The sequence below is a fragment of the Eleutherodactylus coqui genome, chromosome 5 (assembly GCF_035609145.1).
Source record: "Eleutherodactylus coqui strain aEleCoq1 chromosome 5, aEleCoq1.hap1, whole genome shotgun sequence".
NCBI classification, from domain to species: domain Eukaryota; kingdom Metazoa; phylum Chordata; class Amphibia; order Anura; family Eleutherodactylidae; genus Eleutherodactylus; species Eleutherodactylus coqui.
This window is the reverse complement of record NC_089841.1, coordinates 89,098,533-89,113,713: the sequence shown is the minus strand read 5'-3', so window position 1 is coordinate 89,113,713 and position 15,181 is coordinate 89,098,533. Positions and strand designations below refer to the sequence as shown.

The 15,181-nt window shown below is 45.9% G+C and overlaps 1 protein-coding gene across 1 annotated transcript in view; it reads right to left on the bottom strand.

Moving 5' to 3' along the window:
- SLC30A5 (solute carrier family 30 member 5) overlaps positions 1–14,684 on the bottom strand; it is a 31,538-nt gene extending 16,854 nt beyond the window's left edge. The window contains exons 1-8 of the mRNA XM_066602823.1: positions 14,405–14,684; positions 12,329–12,451; positions 9,217–9,283; positions 8,144–8,229; positions 5,770–5,857; positions 4,822–4,909; positions 3,824–3,900; positions 2,506–2,676 (exon numbers count right to left, since the gene is read on the bottom strand). Of these exons, the coding sequence (XP_066458920.1) occupies positions 2,506–2,676; positions 3,824–3,900; positions 4,822–4,909; positions 5,770–5,857; positions 8,144–8,229; positions 9,217–9,283; positions 12,329–12,451; positions 14,405–14,475 (771 nt within the window). The 5' untranslated portion in view covers positions 14,476–14,684. The remainder of the gene's footprint in view (positions 1–2,505; positions 2,677–3,823; positions 3,901–4,821; positions 4,910–5,769; positions 5,858–8,143; positions 8,230–9,216; positions 9,284–12,328; positions 12,452–14,404) is intronic.
- Between the last annotated feature and the right edge of the window lie 497 nt (positions 14,685–15,181).

Genomic DNA, 15,181 nt, shown 5'->3' with positions numbered 1-15,181 from the left:
ACTGGCTGTGATTGGCTGGTGCTGGATCCAATCCCAACGCTTACTTACACAGCGGTGACGGAGGGGGAATTCAAAGCCGAGCAGGAAGATGACAGTGAGAAGTCTGAAGCAGCTTGCCACACTGCCGGTAAGAGACCATTGCGCCGGGGACACAAACGCCGGCTCCTCACTTGAGTACAAGCCAAAAAAAAAAAAAAGGGGGTTAAAGAGTCGGCTTATACAGTGCATTCAAGGGGAAAACTACCAGGATAAACATGAGCAGCTTATTAGTGGCCCTTTTAATTTAAAGGGAAAATCCAATCAAAAATGATGATCTGATTATAAGTCATAGATACGAAAAGAACACGAACAGATGTAATAAAGCTTAATCCAACACTAATTAGTTGCTACAACAAGTTATGTTAACTCAACAAAAAGTCATTGAAAAAGGCAAGAGAATGTTCTGTGCTACAGTTTATGAAACTTATGAGTAAGTGTCAAGTTAAAGGGCATCTGACATCACCTTTGAGCCCCATAAACTACGTTATAGGACTCAAAAGGTGATGTAACTGGTAGTTCAGGGAGCTGTGTTTCACATTCTCTGGGCACGCCATTCCAGCACTTCATACCCGCACACCAGCAGATTGACTCATTTTGTGTGTGCACATCCCATAGAGATGAATGGGAAATGTGCAAGTACCAAAAAAAAGACAAGCTGTTAGTCGAGTGTCACATTTGTAGGGACACCGCACTGGAACGGGGTGCCCAGTGAATATGAAACATATCTCCCCAGACACCCTGTTTTCGCCCCATAATGTAGTGATGACCGTATCACTAAATCTTTCTAGATCTGTATGTGGGTCCACAAGTAGCAGAAATTGAAGCACAGGCTCCAAACCCTTTAATACCCATCATTCAGGGGGACCACCAGCTGCCCGCTCTCCGGGAGGCTGAAGGAAGCACCCAAACATTGGTTCTCACTAGTCTGGCAAAACCAGCCTTATCAATTAGAGGAACAGATAAAGGTGGAATTATTAATTACGGGGGCAGAAAAGGCAGCATTACCACCTACAGGGGCAGAAAAAAATGGCATAATTTCCTAAAAGGGCATAACAAGTGGCATTTTTACCTACAGAAAAGGTACATTATTAATTATGAGGGCAGAAGAGGTAGCATTTTTGAAAAGGGCAGAAAAGGAGGCACTTTTACTGTGCAGAGAGCACTAAAAGCAGCACTTACTGTGCGGGGCCTTACTACTTACTGGAGCATGGATTGTATAGAGCTGTGGAAAAAGTAGGGAGGGTGATGGCAAAGCAAGGAGCTAAAGACTTCTGTATGTAAAATTCTGTAGAGACAAGTTGTGGCTGGGAGAAGTCATTGTGACGTCTGGGCCGGATAAAGAAGAAAAAGGAAAAAGAACGACACCAAATGAGAGAGGACGCCACCTGTGATTACTGGAGATAACCGCACTACAAACACTGTGACCATGTAGAGCTGCTATCTGACTATTATGTAGAGATCTACTATTACTGTAAATGGATTACTGATAGGGCACGATTACTATGAGGGGTTCACTAATGAGCACTATTACTACGAGGAGATACAAAGGCAGTGGCTTGTTGTTAAAGCCTTAAAAAAATAAATAAATTTGACACTTCACACACCACGGCCTTTACTCCCTAGCAGTGGTATTCTAACAGGCATTCTAAGAGTTCAAAGACAGAAAGCAAATCAGGAGAGATGAGAAGGTCCTCTCTTGTTTTTATTTAGGGAATGGACATTCTCCCTGAGTCGATCATACATGCTATATCCCAAGATCGAGATGGGTATGGTTTCCCCTAAAGGAGAGCACTTTGAAGGTGTGAGGGAACTTATAAAGCCATCCAAGCTCCCCTGGGAAATATGAAATGGAAATATGGAACACATTTCCAAGAAGAGCATGCATGGTGCTCTCCTTTAGGAGAAACACTACCCTTTCTGAACCACATCTATAGGACTCACTGGCCAAGCCAGAAACCTACTGCACACTGATGAGGGGCAAAACCTCCGAAACAGCTGTCTGTATATGGATTCTGGCTTTGACTCACAATTCCCAGTCATTGTTTTAAGGCTTGTTTAAAAAGTCCGACACTGCGGTGCAGGAATGCTGCCTTCCTATAGGTGGTGCTGCAGAGGTATTGTTCCATCTTCCCATTTAATCCTAAAATCAGGTGCGAGAGACCACAGAATGGACTTGAATAAAGTAATCATAATAAATGATGCAGATAGGAATTAAACCAAATCATATTCCTAGACCACAACCTGTGCAAAAAAGGCTCTTAATGCCGCCTCCAAATGAAATTTAAGATCTCGCTGTTATCCTGCGGAGAAATCAGTCTGAGGCTCCACTTCATTAAGAGACCCAGACGGATCTGCTTTCTCTCTCTCCAGTTTATCTTAATGTAATATGTAAAACAAAACCTGGATACATCTGGACAGTTGTATAACACATGACCCAAGGTGTCTACAGATGGACGCGGCGATTACCTCGGTAGTTGCAGTGAGCACCATGACCCATGGGCACAGTAATATGACAGAGACCAGGTGAGACAATGCTTGCAGACGCTTGGATCCACCAATATCTAAAGATAGCTTTCGGGAAGCTGCATGGAAACCAACATTGAAACATAAAGCCAACACAAGCAACAGCACTCCTCCCTGCAAACAACAAGAGAACAGATGCACTTCAGTTAGTAACAGCAAAAATAGGTCATGTGGCGCTCAAGACACGAGGTGTCATGTAGGATGCAAAAACATACAGGGATGCAGAACAGGTACTTGCAGATACTTGCTACAAGACTAATCGCAGCTTATAGTATACTAGAAAAGTCTGCAAATGTATCCTGGGACCCCCCACTTAAAGGGGTTTACAGGGAAATACTATTGATGACCCATCATCAGGATAGGTCATCAATAGTTGATCGGCCGGGGTCTGCTGCTCGGGACCCCGACCAATCGCTAAGCGGACGTATGCTATCAGCGCCGCAATACCAGAGAGGTCGGAGCGGAAGCCTCCAAGCCGACCTCTATGTAATGGCTAGCGCTTGTAACTGCAGGCACGGCTCCCATTGTTAAAAGGTATTCTGTCATAAGATTCGGGCAGCATGAACCTCGGACAGGGATGCCTGTAACCTCTATAGGGATCTTATTCTGAAAATCTGCAGCGGCTCAGAATAGGTTTACTTTGAAGTTTGACTCCGAGCTGAGCTGTTTAGTCACACGGGTGGGCCGCACCAGCTGCTGAAGACTACACATAAGGAGAGAGCTGTCACTCTGCATGCAGCAGGCGAGGAGAGGCTGAACAGAGCGCTGGTCCCACAAACACTCCATTCACTTACAATGGGACTGTGGAGATATCCGAGTGGGAAGTGCTCAGGTATTTCCATCAGCCCCATTGAAAAGAATGGAGTGCCAACCGTGCATACGAGGCAAGCACTCTGGTCATTCTGACGTTGCAGCAGTGAGACCCCTACCGATCAGCAAGCTATCCTCTAGCCTATTTTTCCTACTTTCTCCCCCCCAACAATTTTTTTTAGCTCACAGATGTCAAACCTCCAAATTCCTGTTATGGCATATCTGATCTATCATTCTAAGCTGAAAATTTAGGAGTACAGATCTGCCTAGTTATCCCACAATCATGAGCAGTAAAGCTGCCCAAACATCTTCCTCCACTGCATAAAAAGCGTATTTCTGCTTTATAAGACGAGTATTTTCCGACATACATGGATTATTTGACTTGGAAGCTCTGGGATACAAGCAGGACGGTAGAGTTCTGCAGATGGAGAAATGATGAGATTCCTCTTACCTTGTGATCAGCAACTCCTAGGAGGGAGAAGGCAGTGTAGAGAAAGTGTGTAAGTGCGCTGTCATGTCGTCCTTCAGCTGATCGGGTCGTGTTAAGGAGGAAAGGACGGCACACAAGACAGCGGTCATCAGCCAAGCATGTTCTGACTGGTCACACCTCATCACATGTATTAGGGTGCCTTCACACTTGTGATGGGGATTCTACTTTCCTGCTCTGTTCAGGCACTAAGGGCAGTGATTGGCTGCAGTGGTTACGTGTGTGTACAGCACCATATTACTACAGGAAAGTAAACAGAGACCAACAGGGAGCCCCACAGGATTTATCAGGTCAATAATGATATCTTCGTCCTATTTAAAAGGGGTTGTCCACCTCCAACACCAGTCTTGACCTTTCCTCAGTATAGCTCATTAATAGTTGATTGGCATGAGTCTGCCACTCAGGACCCCCAGCCGATCGACTATCTTCCTTGTAGCGGTCACTATGCACAGAGCAGGAAGCACATAGCTCTGCACACATTGCAGCAGCCTGGGATGGTAATGTAGGCACAGCTCCCATTGAAGTCAATGTCTGCAATAGCATCCTGGGCCCTGCAATGTGTACAGAGCTGTCTGCTCCTGCTCTGCACACACAGATAGCCTCCAGGGGAACAGCTCATCAGCTGGACAACCCCTTTAATTTCTTGAAATCCTGGACAAGCCTTTTAACCCCTTTATTGGCATGCCCAGAAAATCTCCAGTGCTTGCTGAACTGACCATGCAGTTAAACCCCGGAAGATTTTTGTGGACAGCTCTAATGCTGAAATGTGCAGAGCACTGAGCTGTCATCTGAAATCTTCATTTAAAAAACCTGCCCTGTGAGGCATGACATGGTAATAATAAACCTGCCACTGAAGGGGTTAAGTCATGAATGATGTGTTCCCAACTATTACTTAGGTACTAATAGATTCAGTCTCCATGTGAAGGGCAGAGGTCAGAAAATCTAGATGCATCAAAGGATACGGTGCTCAGCAATTTTGGCCATCAGATCATCATTGTCGAAGAGCAATAAACATATAACAGCAATGATAAAAAATGCAGCACCCCGAGTCTGAGGATACAGAGAAAGAAGTTACTTGCACAGACGTTGCAGACCATCAGTTAGTGGAGATTAAATGTTCCATACTCTTAAAGAAAGCCTATTTGCAATATAGTTACTATTTTAATTCTGCATCGTTCCTATATGGGGTCCCCTGCGCTATCTGCTCGTTGTCACGTTCAATGGCATGTAATCCATGGACACAACAAGACACGGCAGGGAACCTCTGTACCCATGGCGAGGGAACTATGCGGAGTGTAAACAGTAAGTATATAGCAGATTACAAGAAACATGTGAATGTACACGTACATTAGGATTAGCAACATTTCAGGGGGCAAGTAATGAATACGTCACTTTAATACACAGATTAATCCAGGGATGTGCGACAAATTTGTGACTTTCCTGGCCACTTGCCAGATTTGAAAAGTGACAATAGAAGTCGGCATGATAATCAAGGAGACATAGTTTAGGTCAATTAATGATTTATCCCCAAACATATGTCATTAACAGTTGATTGGGGGAAACCACTGCTCTGGATCCCCACTGATCAGCCTACTGATGTGATAGCAGCACTTAGGTGAGCGTCACGGTCACTTCAGTCCATACTAGACACAGCACTGTACATTGTATAGTGGCTGCACTTGGTATAGCAGCTCAATCTCATTCACTTAAATGGGACAGAGTTATTCTCTGGCCATGAGAGAGAAATTAAGATTTGCTTTTCTGCTTAATTGAGATCAAAACGCACCGGGTTTATTAAGAAGAAGTATTCGAATTGTAATTAATTTGGTGCAAATTGTTCCATTTTCTAAGGCGACTTTGTGAAGCAAAAATAAATTCTGGAAATAGAAGTCATGTGACGAAACACCTACCTTGGACGGTACTCCGCTGGAACCAGTGAATAGCACGGTAAGCAATGTTACAACTACAATATCACTATGTTCAAACAGCAGCAAAGTCCTAGAAAACAGAAGCACCATGAATCCCAAAACAGAAAATCATCACAGGCATATAGCTTAAAGGGAACCTGCCACCGCCTATGAGCACTATAAAATAAGTTATGGTGCTCATGGGCCAGGTTCCAAGGAGTTCGGGGATGTAGTTTTTATATTCGCTCGGCTCTCTGTTCTCGCACCCGTGGAAGTTGGTGCCAGCAGACTCCTCTCTGCAGCTGGGCATGCACACTGTTCTCTATCTGAGTGCGCACGCTCCGCTGCAGAGATGGCGCCAACATCCATGGATGACAGCATGGGAACAGGAAGCCGGTTAAATAGAAAAAACATCCTAAATCCCCGGATTCCTCAGAACCTGGCCTATGAACACCATAACTTAGGTGATAGTGCTGAGGCGCAGTGACAAGTTCCCATAACCACTTAACCCCTTGAGTGGCACGCCCGGAAATTTTCCGGGACGAGCTCCACTGCTCATAGCGACATAGCACGGAAGATTTCCGGGCTATGTATCACTATGGGAGCTGCAGAGCACAATGCCACAAGCTGTGACATTGTGCTCTGCCTGCACAGACCCACAGAGAACAAAGCAAGGGCTTTGAAAAACCAGCAGAAGATATTGCCGATATGCCGGCAATCTCCTGCTTTGTTTACAGGTTGCCATAGAGACCATCGGCTTGTCAGAAGCAAGCCGATGGTCTCTGTGGCAGGGAGAGCTTGGTGCTTGTCTGTCAGAGGACAGCTAGGTACCAGCTCTTACAGCAGAGATCAGAGAAAACCTCCGATCTCTGCTGTGTTAACCCTTTACATGCTGCAGTCTATGTGACTGCAGCATGTAAAGGGCTGTCACCGCAGCATGTAAAGGGCTGTCACCGCAGCATGTAAAGGGCTGTCACCGCAGCATGTAAAGGGCTGTCACTGCAGCATGTAAAGGGCTGTCACCGCAGCATGTAAAGGGCTGTCACCGCAGCATGTAAAGGGCTGTCACCGCAGCATGTAAAGGGCTGTCACCGCAGCATGTAAAGGGCTGTCACCATCGGACCCCCGGAATGTGATCAGGGGGTCCTGATGGGTCCCTGTGGAAGTCCCCTAAAGGGACAAAAAAAATAAAAAATAAAAAAAGTTAAAAAATTATAAAAAAAAATAAAACACTTGTCTTTCTTTACTTTGTAAAAAATCAAAAATACAATCACACATGTGGTATCCATGCGTCGTAATGACCCAGAGAAGGAAGTTAATTAATTATTTAACCCCTTAATGACATGGCCCCTTTTTTTCTTTTTTCCCCATTTCTTCCCCCCCCCCCGTTTAAAAAAAAATCACAACTTGTCCCGCAAAAAACAAGCCCTCATATGGCCATGTCAATGGAAAAATGAAAAAGTTATGGCTCTTGAGACGCAACTGCAAAATTAGTTGAAATTCAATGATTAGACCATTTTAAAAAACCTGCCCTGGTGGGCACGACAGGGTGGTAGGAAACCTTCCACTCAAGGGGTTAATCACCATTTACAGATCTTTGTTTCCTTTTTTCATCCATGCCTTTCTAAAGTCATAACTTTCTTTTAGCTTCCATTGACCTAGCGATACGAGTTCCTGTTTATTGAGGGACAAGTTGCATTGTTCATAATGCCATCTAATGGACCATATTATGTATTGAAGTGCTTACATTTTCAAAAAAATGTGAAATGGGAAAAGTGGCATCTGGATGGAACTAAAAGCTGCTGTTAGAGCTCCTTCACACTGGCGAGTGCGATATCACCGCAAGCCAAATAAGAGCAATATCGTATATGTGCTTATGCGATGTCCGAGCATCAGGGATGCTTTTTCCGGGAAAATAATCTTGCATCGCTGCCGCTTGTGACTTTCTTGCGTGATAGATGGGAACAGGTGTTGCTAATGTTAAAAAAAACACATTGCATGAACATCGCAAGTTTGTGCGATGCGAGAAATCGGAGTCTCCACAGGGAAACACAGGCGAAAAAAGGAGAAAAAAAATTTCGCAACATCACAGGACAAGGAACATCGGAAATGAGAAAGTAACCATTGAAATTCACGGGTTTCATAATTCTGTGTTTTCCCGTATCGCCCAAAAATCACGCAATTTTCTCGTCAGTGTGAAGGCAGCCTTTATAAAATAGAGACCATAGCTGCAAGTTTATTAACAAGCCTATACGTTGCAGTTTAGGAGACGGACGTTTAACACTCTGTAACTTGGGCATGCGGATATTAAAAGTGGATTCTTATTATTGGATTGGACAGCAAAAAAAATGTCACATTTATACAAAAAGGCAATTACCTTAAAGGCCCACACAGTGTAAGGCCGAAGAACCAGAGGAGTGAGATAATACAGCCAACGAATGCATGTTTCACAATACTCATCCACTGGAAGGAGGACACAATAAACAAGGGTTAAAACGTTCATTAACAAATCCGATTAACTGTTTAATCCTCTGCCAGCCACCGACTCTCACGTACAACTATGATCCTATAGAGCACAGGTGCTACAGCATGACAAGCTGCAAGCTCCTAATCTTGCCAGCCCAGGTACCTGCAAGGGGTTAGGTTGTAGAAAGTTAGTGCTGTGGACCCGGCCACGAGTCATACAAGGCCACCAACCTATTTTTCTGTGTATCAGCCATGTTAAAATGGGCCGACAATGCGCTTACTGTAATCATGATTTCCTTTCAATGTGTTGCACCACTCCATCTCTCCAGCATCAGCAACTCACTACATATTACGTAACGAGTACATTATATGCAGTGGACTTTAGACCTGCTCCTATTCTTAAAGGCGCTTAGTCTTCATAAGTTTAAGTTGGTGTGGTAAGTTTTACTACCCGATTCTGGGACAATGATCTGACCTCCAGTATTAGGCCGGCTGCAAACGACAGAGTCGGATCAAACATGCAGGAGTCCACAGCTGAAAATGGCTCTGACCGTGGCCGGCGACCCCGTATACATGATTTCTCCGGTATTGCGGATGACCACGGCGGCTCGCTGTCGATCATGCGCAGTACAGGTTTTTTCCCTTTTAAATCTTTGTCTTTTGCGGATGAGCCGCGTGTCGAATGGCTTCCATTGACTTCAATGGAAGTCATCTGGGCTGATCCTGCTGAGAAATAGAACATACTGCGATTTTAAATCCGCTTGCGGAAATTGCAATGGGTGTCCGCTCGTGTGAGCGCAAATGCGAATGTTCTATCCTTCCAATGCGTGCAGAAAACCGTGGATCGTCCGCGCAGGTGCCGATCGCAGATTCCGTAATTCAAATCCGGTTGTGTGCCATCAGCCTTACTGGAAGGCACTGGCAACACAAAGAGATCATCTAGGAGTTTATAAACACGGGGTTCTATAAACACGGATAACTCACTTGGCGTCTTGTAACCGTCTTCCCAGAAGAAAATGGTTTTTGAAACAAAACCATAAAAATTGCACACCTATAGAAAGAAATGACAGAACAGACAATATATATATATATATATTTAGGCTGCTGTAAAAAGTAACATAATACAGAATAAGAACAAGTGTGACTCCTGCAGTCGGCCAGCATATAGTAACTAGTGTGTATTTAAAGGGAGCCCATCAGCAGTTTGTATCGATGTGAACTAATAACAGCGGTCCAACTATGTAGCACCCTTCTTCCCATCACCGGTGGTCCTGCTACCAGTTCACATCGATACAAACTGCGGACAGATTTACTTTATTAATTCATTTCCTTGAGACGTTAATCCGAAGAACAAACCATTCCACATGTGAGCAGATCACGTTAAACAGGTTGTGCTGTGACCTATATGTTCCATGAGGCGCATGAATACATAGAGATCCTGCATACAAAACGCTCAAAGCTCACATCGCTACTTTATAAAGACTCGTAGACACACTGCAACGTGAAATACTAAAAGGGACCACATCAATGTCTAAGGGCTTATTCACACGAGCGCATTCCACAGTGAATAGAATGCATTCATTTCAATGGGTTCGGTCACATGTGCCTTTTTGGAGCATGCACATCTGTGCGCAAAAGTACAGTGCCCATCGTGCAAAGACACAGTGCAAATGTGCGCATAAATACACCCGCGTGCAGAGGACAATGTCCATAATTTACAGTTGCTCAATGCAAAACTGTCTGGCGTTGAGAGGTCCTAATTGTGAAGTAAATATTGGAGGCGGATCTGATTTGCGGGTCAGCCGTGTGGAAGATCCACAAATCAAGTTGCCCATAGAGAAATATGGGTATCCACACAGGAGTTAAAGCATGCAGATTTGTTTTGCGGACCTTTTGGTCCGGAAAACAAAGTCGCAACAGGCTCCATTTCACTGCGATTCCCGCACTGATGGCTTCCATTGAAGTCAATGGAAACCATTGGATACACGACCCGTCCACAATTCAACTGCGGATGGGCCGTGGATTCCACGGGGAAGCAGGAGTTTAAAAAAAATAAATAAAAAGAAAGATTTACTATGAATGTGCGGCGGCGCTGCCGCACACATCTGCAGTGAAGTAAATAGAAGACCCGGACAGGCAGGCAGAAGACCTGGATGGTTAAGCAGTGTCCTAAACCGCGGGCAGGGTCAGATTTCGCCGCAGGGTCCCGCATGCGGAATCCGATCCGCCCGTGGACATTGGACCTAAAGGGTTGTCCAGCTTCTAGCCATTGATGACTATCCTCAAGATAGATCCTCGCTGATTAACTACTGATAACCTGCCGCCCAGGACCCCCCAATCAGCTGCTTGCTGGGCTGGTATGAGAGTGTATGGAGCCAGAAGCAGAAAGAGCCATACACTTTGCTGTGGGTTGGTGTGGCAGGCATGGCTACCAAATACTAACACACAATGACCCGAGTACTATCCTACTCTCCCCTCTTCCCTGCGCTACCTATGAGAGAAGGGAGGACAGCAGGGAAAGTAAGCTTTCATTATGACACTTGCACATGGCAGTACTCTGCATCAAGATTTTCAAGCCAAAAACCATGAGAAGACCCTACATGAGGAACATGCATTATGGCAAGATTTGCCCCTTTTCTGTGCTATGCACTTTATAAATACTGCTGTGTTAAACTGGCCAAAAGCTGACAGATAGTTGCTCAGGGCTGAAGTTATGTCAGAAGCAGCGCCGCCAGCTATGTAAAGGAGTTGCACAGACTCTACAGTGGCAAAATGGCAGAAAACTTTTAAGGAAGACTACACTATCCTTCCAAAGTAAGAATTTATTTCATATGTTAATATTTAGTGGAGGTCCTGGTCTGGGAATGTTTTACATGGCATGGTCTCGGCCCACTGGTTGTAGTGACAAGAACCATGAACACAGAGGTGTACCCTGACATTCTAGACAATAATGTGCTGCCGACAACGTGCCAATTGTCTGGGAATGGTCTGCCATACTTCCAAGAAGTAAACGCACCTTGCCACATCCAATACGGTTTGAGGATATGTATGTTCCACAATTGGATGACTGCATACCTGAACATCTTTGGGACAAACTAAGATGTCGGGTCAGGAACTATGAACATCCATTTTCTTTGAGAGAGAACTCTCCAGACGTTTGCGGGATGAATGGAGGGAAATACCAGCTGAAGCGTATCAGACGTTAGAAAGTATGCCACAGAGGGCATCCGATGTCATTTGGGCAAAAAGAGGCCCCACTAAGTATTAACGCATAGAAATAAATACTTTTGATTGTTGCTACCAATTACTTTTGGTAGGATAATGTATATAGAAAGGTGCTGGATGTGGAGGAGGAGGAGGAGCACATTTCTCTTTAAAGCTTGTTCTTCCAGCAGAGTTTCTTTCTCACAGCTCAGAGCCTTAGGGGAGAAGTTGGCTTTTCTCAGAAGTGCAGGCAGCCTCTCCCATACATAGCAAATATCCAGAAGTCTGATATATTAGGTGAATGGCTGGAGCATTGTTAAATGACAGAACATCAGTGTTTGATTGGTGATCATCCAGGGTCCCAGACATCATCCATAGTAAAAAGGCCTTGTCTTCCTTTATATTAAACACACACAATCATGGCTGTGCCTTGTACTTAACACTCACTCCCATTCGAATGAATGGTCAGGCTCTCTGGAGTTTGACTTCCACCAATCAAATCTTATATATAAGCCATCAAGAAGTCTAGGAAGACTCCATTGGTCACATAGCCTGAGAGCAGCTCGGTCCCATTCAAGTGGATAGGATTGAGCTGCTGTACCTGGCACAGCCACTATACAACATACGGAGCTGTGCCTGGTGTGCACTGAGGATAGGTAATCAATAAAGAGGTATTCCGGGACTACTTTTATTTTTTCTATGGACTGACAGTGCATCAATAGATGATCAGTGGCGACCCGCCGCTCCGATCTCTACTGATCAGCTGATGTTATTACAGTCCAGGCTGGTACTACATCGCAGTCATCAATGGAAAAAAAAAAAAAAAACTGGTAACAGACAGTAATAGCTCCTGCATTGGTTTGCGTGGACTCACTGCTACGGCACTACTTACCCCAATTTTAATATAAAGATAAACTGTACAATATGGACTACTTTTAGTAGGTCGTAGGACTCAAAGATACCAAGAGCCTTCAGGAACTTCGTAAAGCAGAGAAGAACTATGTATCTGGTCAGTCTGCAAGAGAAGAAACAGGGACATAAAGGAGATGGTGATACCAGGAGCTATAGAGACCCCCGACCAGCTACGTCTGTCACCAGCGCAGCACGCTGAGAGGCAACGGGACCGCGTCAGACCCCAATGTACGAATACACCAATTTCAATGGGTCCGTGCGCTGTGCTAAATAATGACAGAATAGAACCTGTGTGAGCGGGCGCGTTCACCGCGCAATTTTCTTAAAAAAAAACAAAAAAAACACACACACACCAAAAATCATTGCTTAATATGCAGGTGTAGGGTCTTAGGGGGAAGGGGGTCTCACAGGAACGGATTCTAATTGTGGAATCCGCAATCGTTGTCCTCGTGGACGATTTGTGGCAAAAAGCAAGCATGGAAAGCCATGGAGTTTAGATTTTTTCCTACACCCCTGCGGATTCTGAAGGTAAAAAAAAACAAAACAAAAAAATACGCAGCACGCTCGGTTTTGCCGCGGACTCCATGTGGACGGCCTCCATTGAAGTCAATAAAGGCGTCCGACCCATAGCCCATATGCTACTAACATTGCGCATGTGCTGCGGATATGCAGGTCATCGCTTAGCGTTGGCGCAGGAAATACAAAGAAATAAACCCCACAACACTGTACGCGATCGCCTGCGAGCCGCCGCGGTCATTCACAATACCGTTTAATCAGGTATGCAGGGTCGCTGTCCGGGCTCAGAGAAGGAATCTGCCGCCAGCCTCCTGCATGCAGAATCCGACCCGCTGCTGTGCCGCCAGCCATAGACTAACGATACCTACTAGCACACAGCGTGCACAAATGGCGGTGGGGGCGTACTCACCAGCGCTCCTCCGCACGCATTGCGCAGAGAATAAAAATCTCTGGTTTTAGGCCGCCTGCACACGAGCGGGTCGGATCCGGCAGCGAGAATTCTCACCGCGGGACCCGACCCGAGAGCCTGCAGGGACAAGCGCGTACTCACCCGCGCCCGGCGGCCCCAGCTCTTTCATGTGTCGGCTGCCGCGCAGCCGGCGCATGTGCAGACCGGAGCCGGCGGCCGGGTGAGTGCGTGCCCCGCACAAAAATAGGACATGCCGCGGTTTGTTTGCCGCGCGAGATTCCGCGCGGCCAAACCGCGCCCGTGTGCATAGAAGTGCGTACTGTAATGCACTCCTATGCAGACTTTCAGCGGCGGAAATCCCGCGGGAAATCCCGCCGCGGGATTTCCGCCTGTGTGCAGGCGGCCTTAATGGGTTCATTTTCACTTTCGTGTCTGCACAAAACGGGACCTACTTTATTTTGGCATGCATTTGTGCACCAGAGCTGCCATAGAGATTTATGGGGTGCGCAAATGCCCACCGAGCCATGAACTGCGCAATTTTGCGGGGAAATTGAAAACATCAGGGACTAATTAGGCTGCGCAGCCTGTTAACCCTTTCCAATCCAGTTTTGGATTCAGGGTTTCCTAAAAGGCTTTCTCTTTTTTGCTGTTATACAACGGTGCCATCTGCTGGCTAAAGCCAGTGTGTGCACGCCAGAGAAGCTCCAACAGTGGAGTGGCTGGCAATAGACGGTAAGCATACCCTGTCGGATGTCTTTTGACATTGAAGCTTGTACAGCTCCAATCAGAATGTAGGAAGGCGTCAGACAGTGGATTGGAAAGGGTTAAATCACGGAGCGAGCGGTCCCCAGTAGCGCAGAGAGCACAGGAGTGTACACAGCGCTGACCACGTCTACCACTCCGTTAGATTTACATCCACTTTTTGGGGTAAAATATGTACATGTCACAGATGCCCCCAGATGCCGACGTCCTATTATCACTGGGTAACACATTTGTTTTTAAAGACCTCTGCTTGCTTGAAACATTCCTGATGAGCAGCAGAGGAACTACAAGTCCCAGAATGCACAGCAGCTACCTGACCCACTGGAGGTCACGTGTCACACATAGCAGCACTCACACGGGACCCCTCACCTGGACTCGGGGGCGTCCACAGGCCCCAGCCTACCGGAGCTCATCACATTACTGCTGTACTTCTCGTCCATGTCGGCGGCTCCTCATGTAGACTCTTCACTGACAGGAATCAGCGGTCTACAGCGCAGGACACCCGCGGCGGGCACTGCGGGACGGGGAGGACATGGGGGGAACCGAGTGACAGCCGGAGCCCGGACACATATTCCGGATGCACTGCCAGCTAGCCGGCCTGTGCTGATAGAGCAGGAAGCGTCACTCGTCACGTGGTGTGTCTTCGGGTACGGGGAGCGACGAGGGATAAAATTCTTCCTCACATACGGGTGCCAAGCGTTTCCTCTCGTCATGGAAGTACAGGGAGCCGCTGGGGACAAACTTCCTCGCGCGTTCTGCGTTCTCTGGACTTCCGGCTTTGGGCTTTAGCAACAGATGACATTCTCCACGCAGTTTGTCCCCAATGAAGAAAACCTCTCATGTTTTTTTTTCTTTCACCAGAGTGAGATAATTTAAAATAATGAAAAGTGTAAAAAAATAAATATAAAACAGTTTGTCATACTACTGAAATGTTTTTTGCGTATATTCACCATGCACGCCCTCAATATTCGAATATAAGATATATATATATATGGAGATGCATGTACATGTACGCTATGGCATAGTTTTCATATTAGATTTTTTTTTTCCATGTTTCCACAAAAAGCCATCCGTAGGGCTCGTTAACACGGGTGTATTTGCGCTGTTTATTACGCAGTGAATAGAATCCATTCATTCATCAATAGG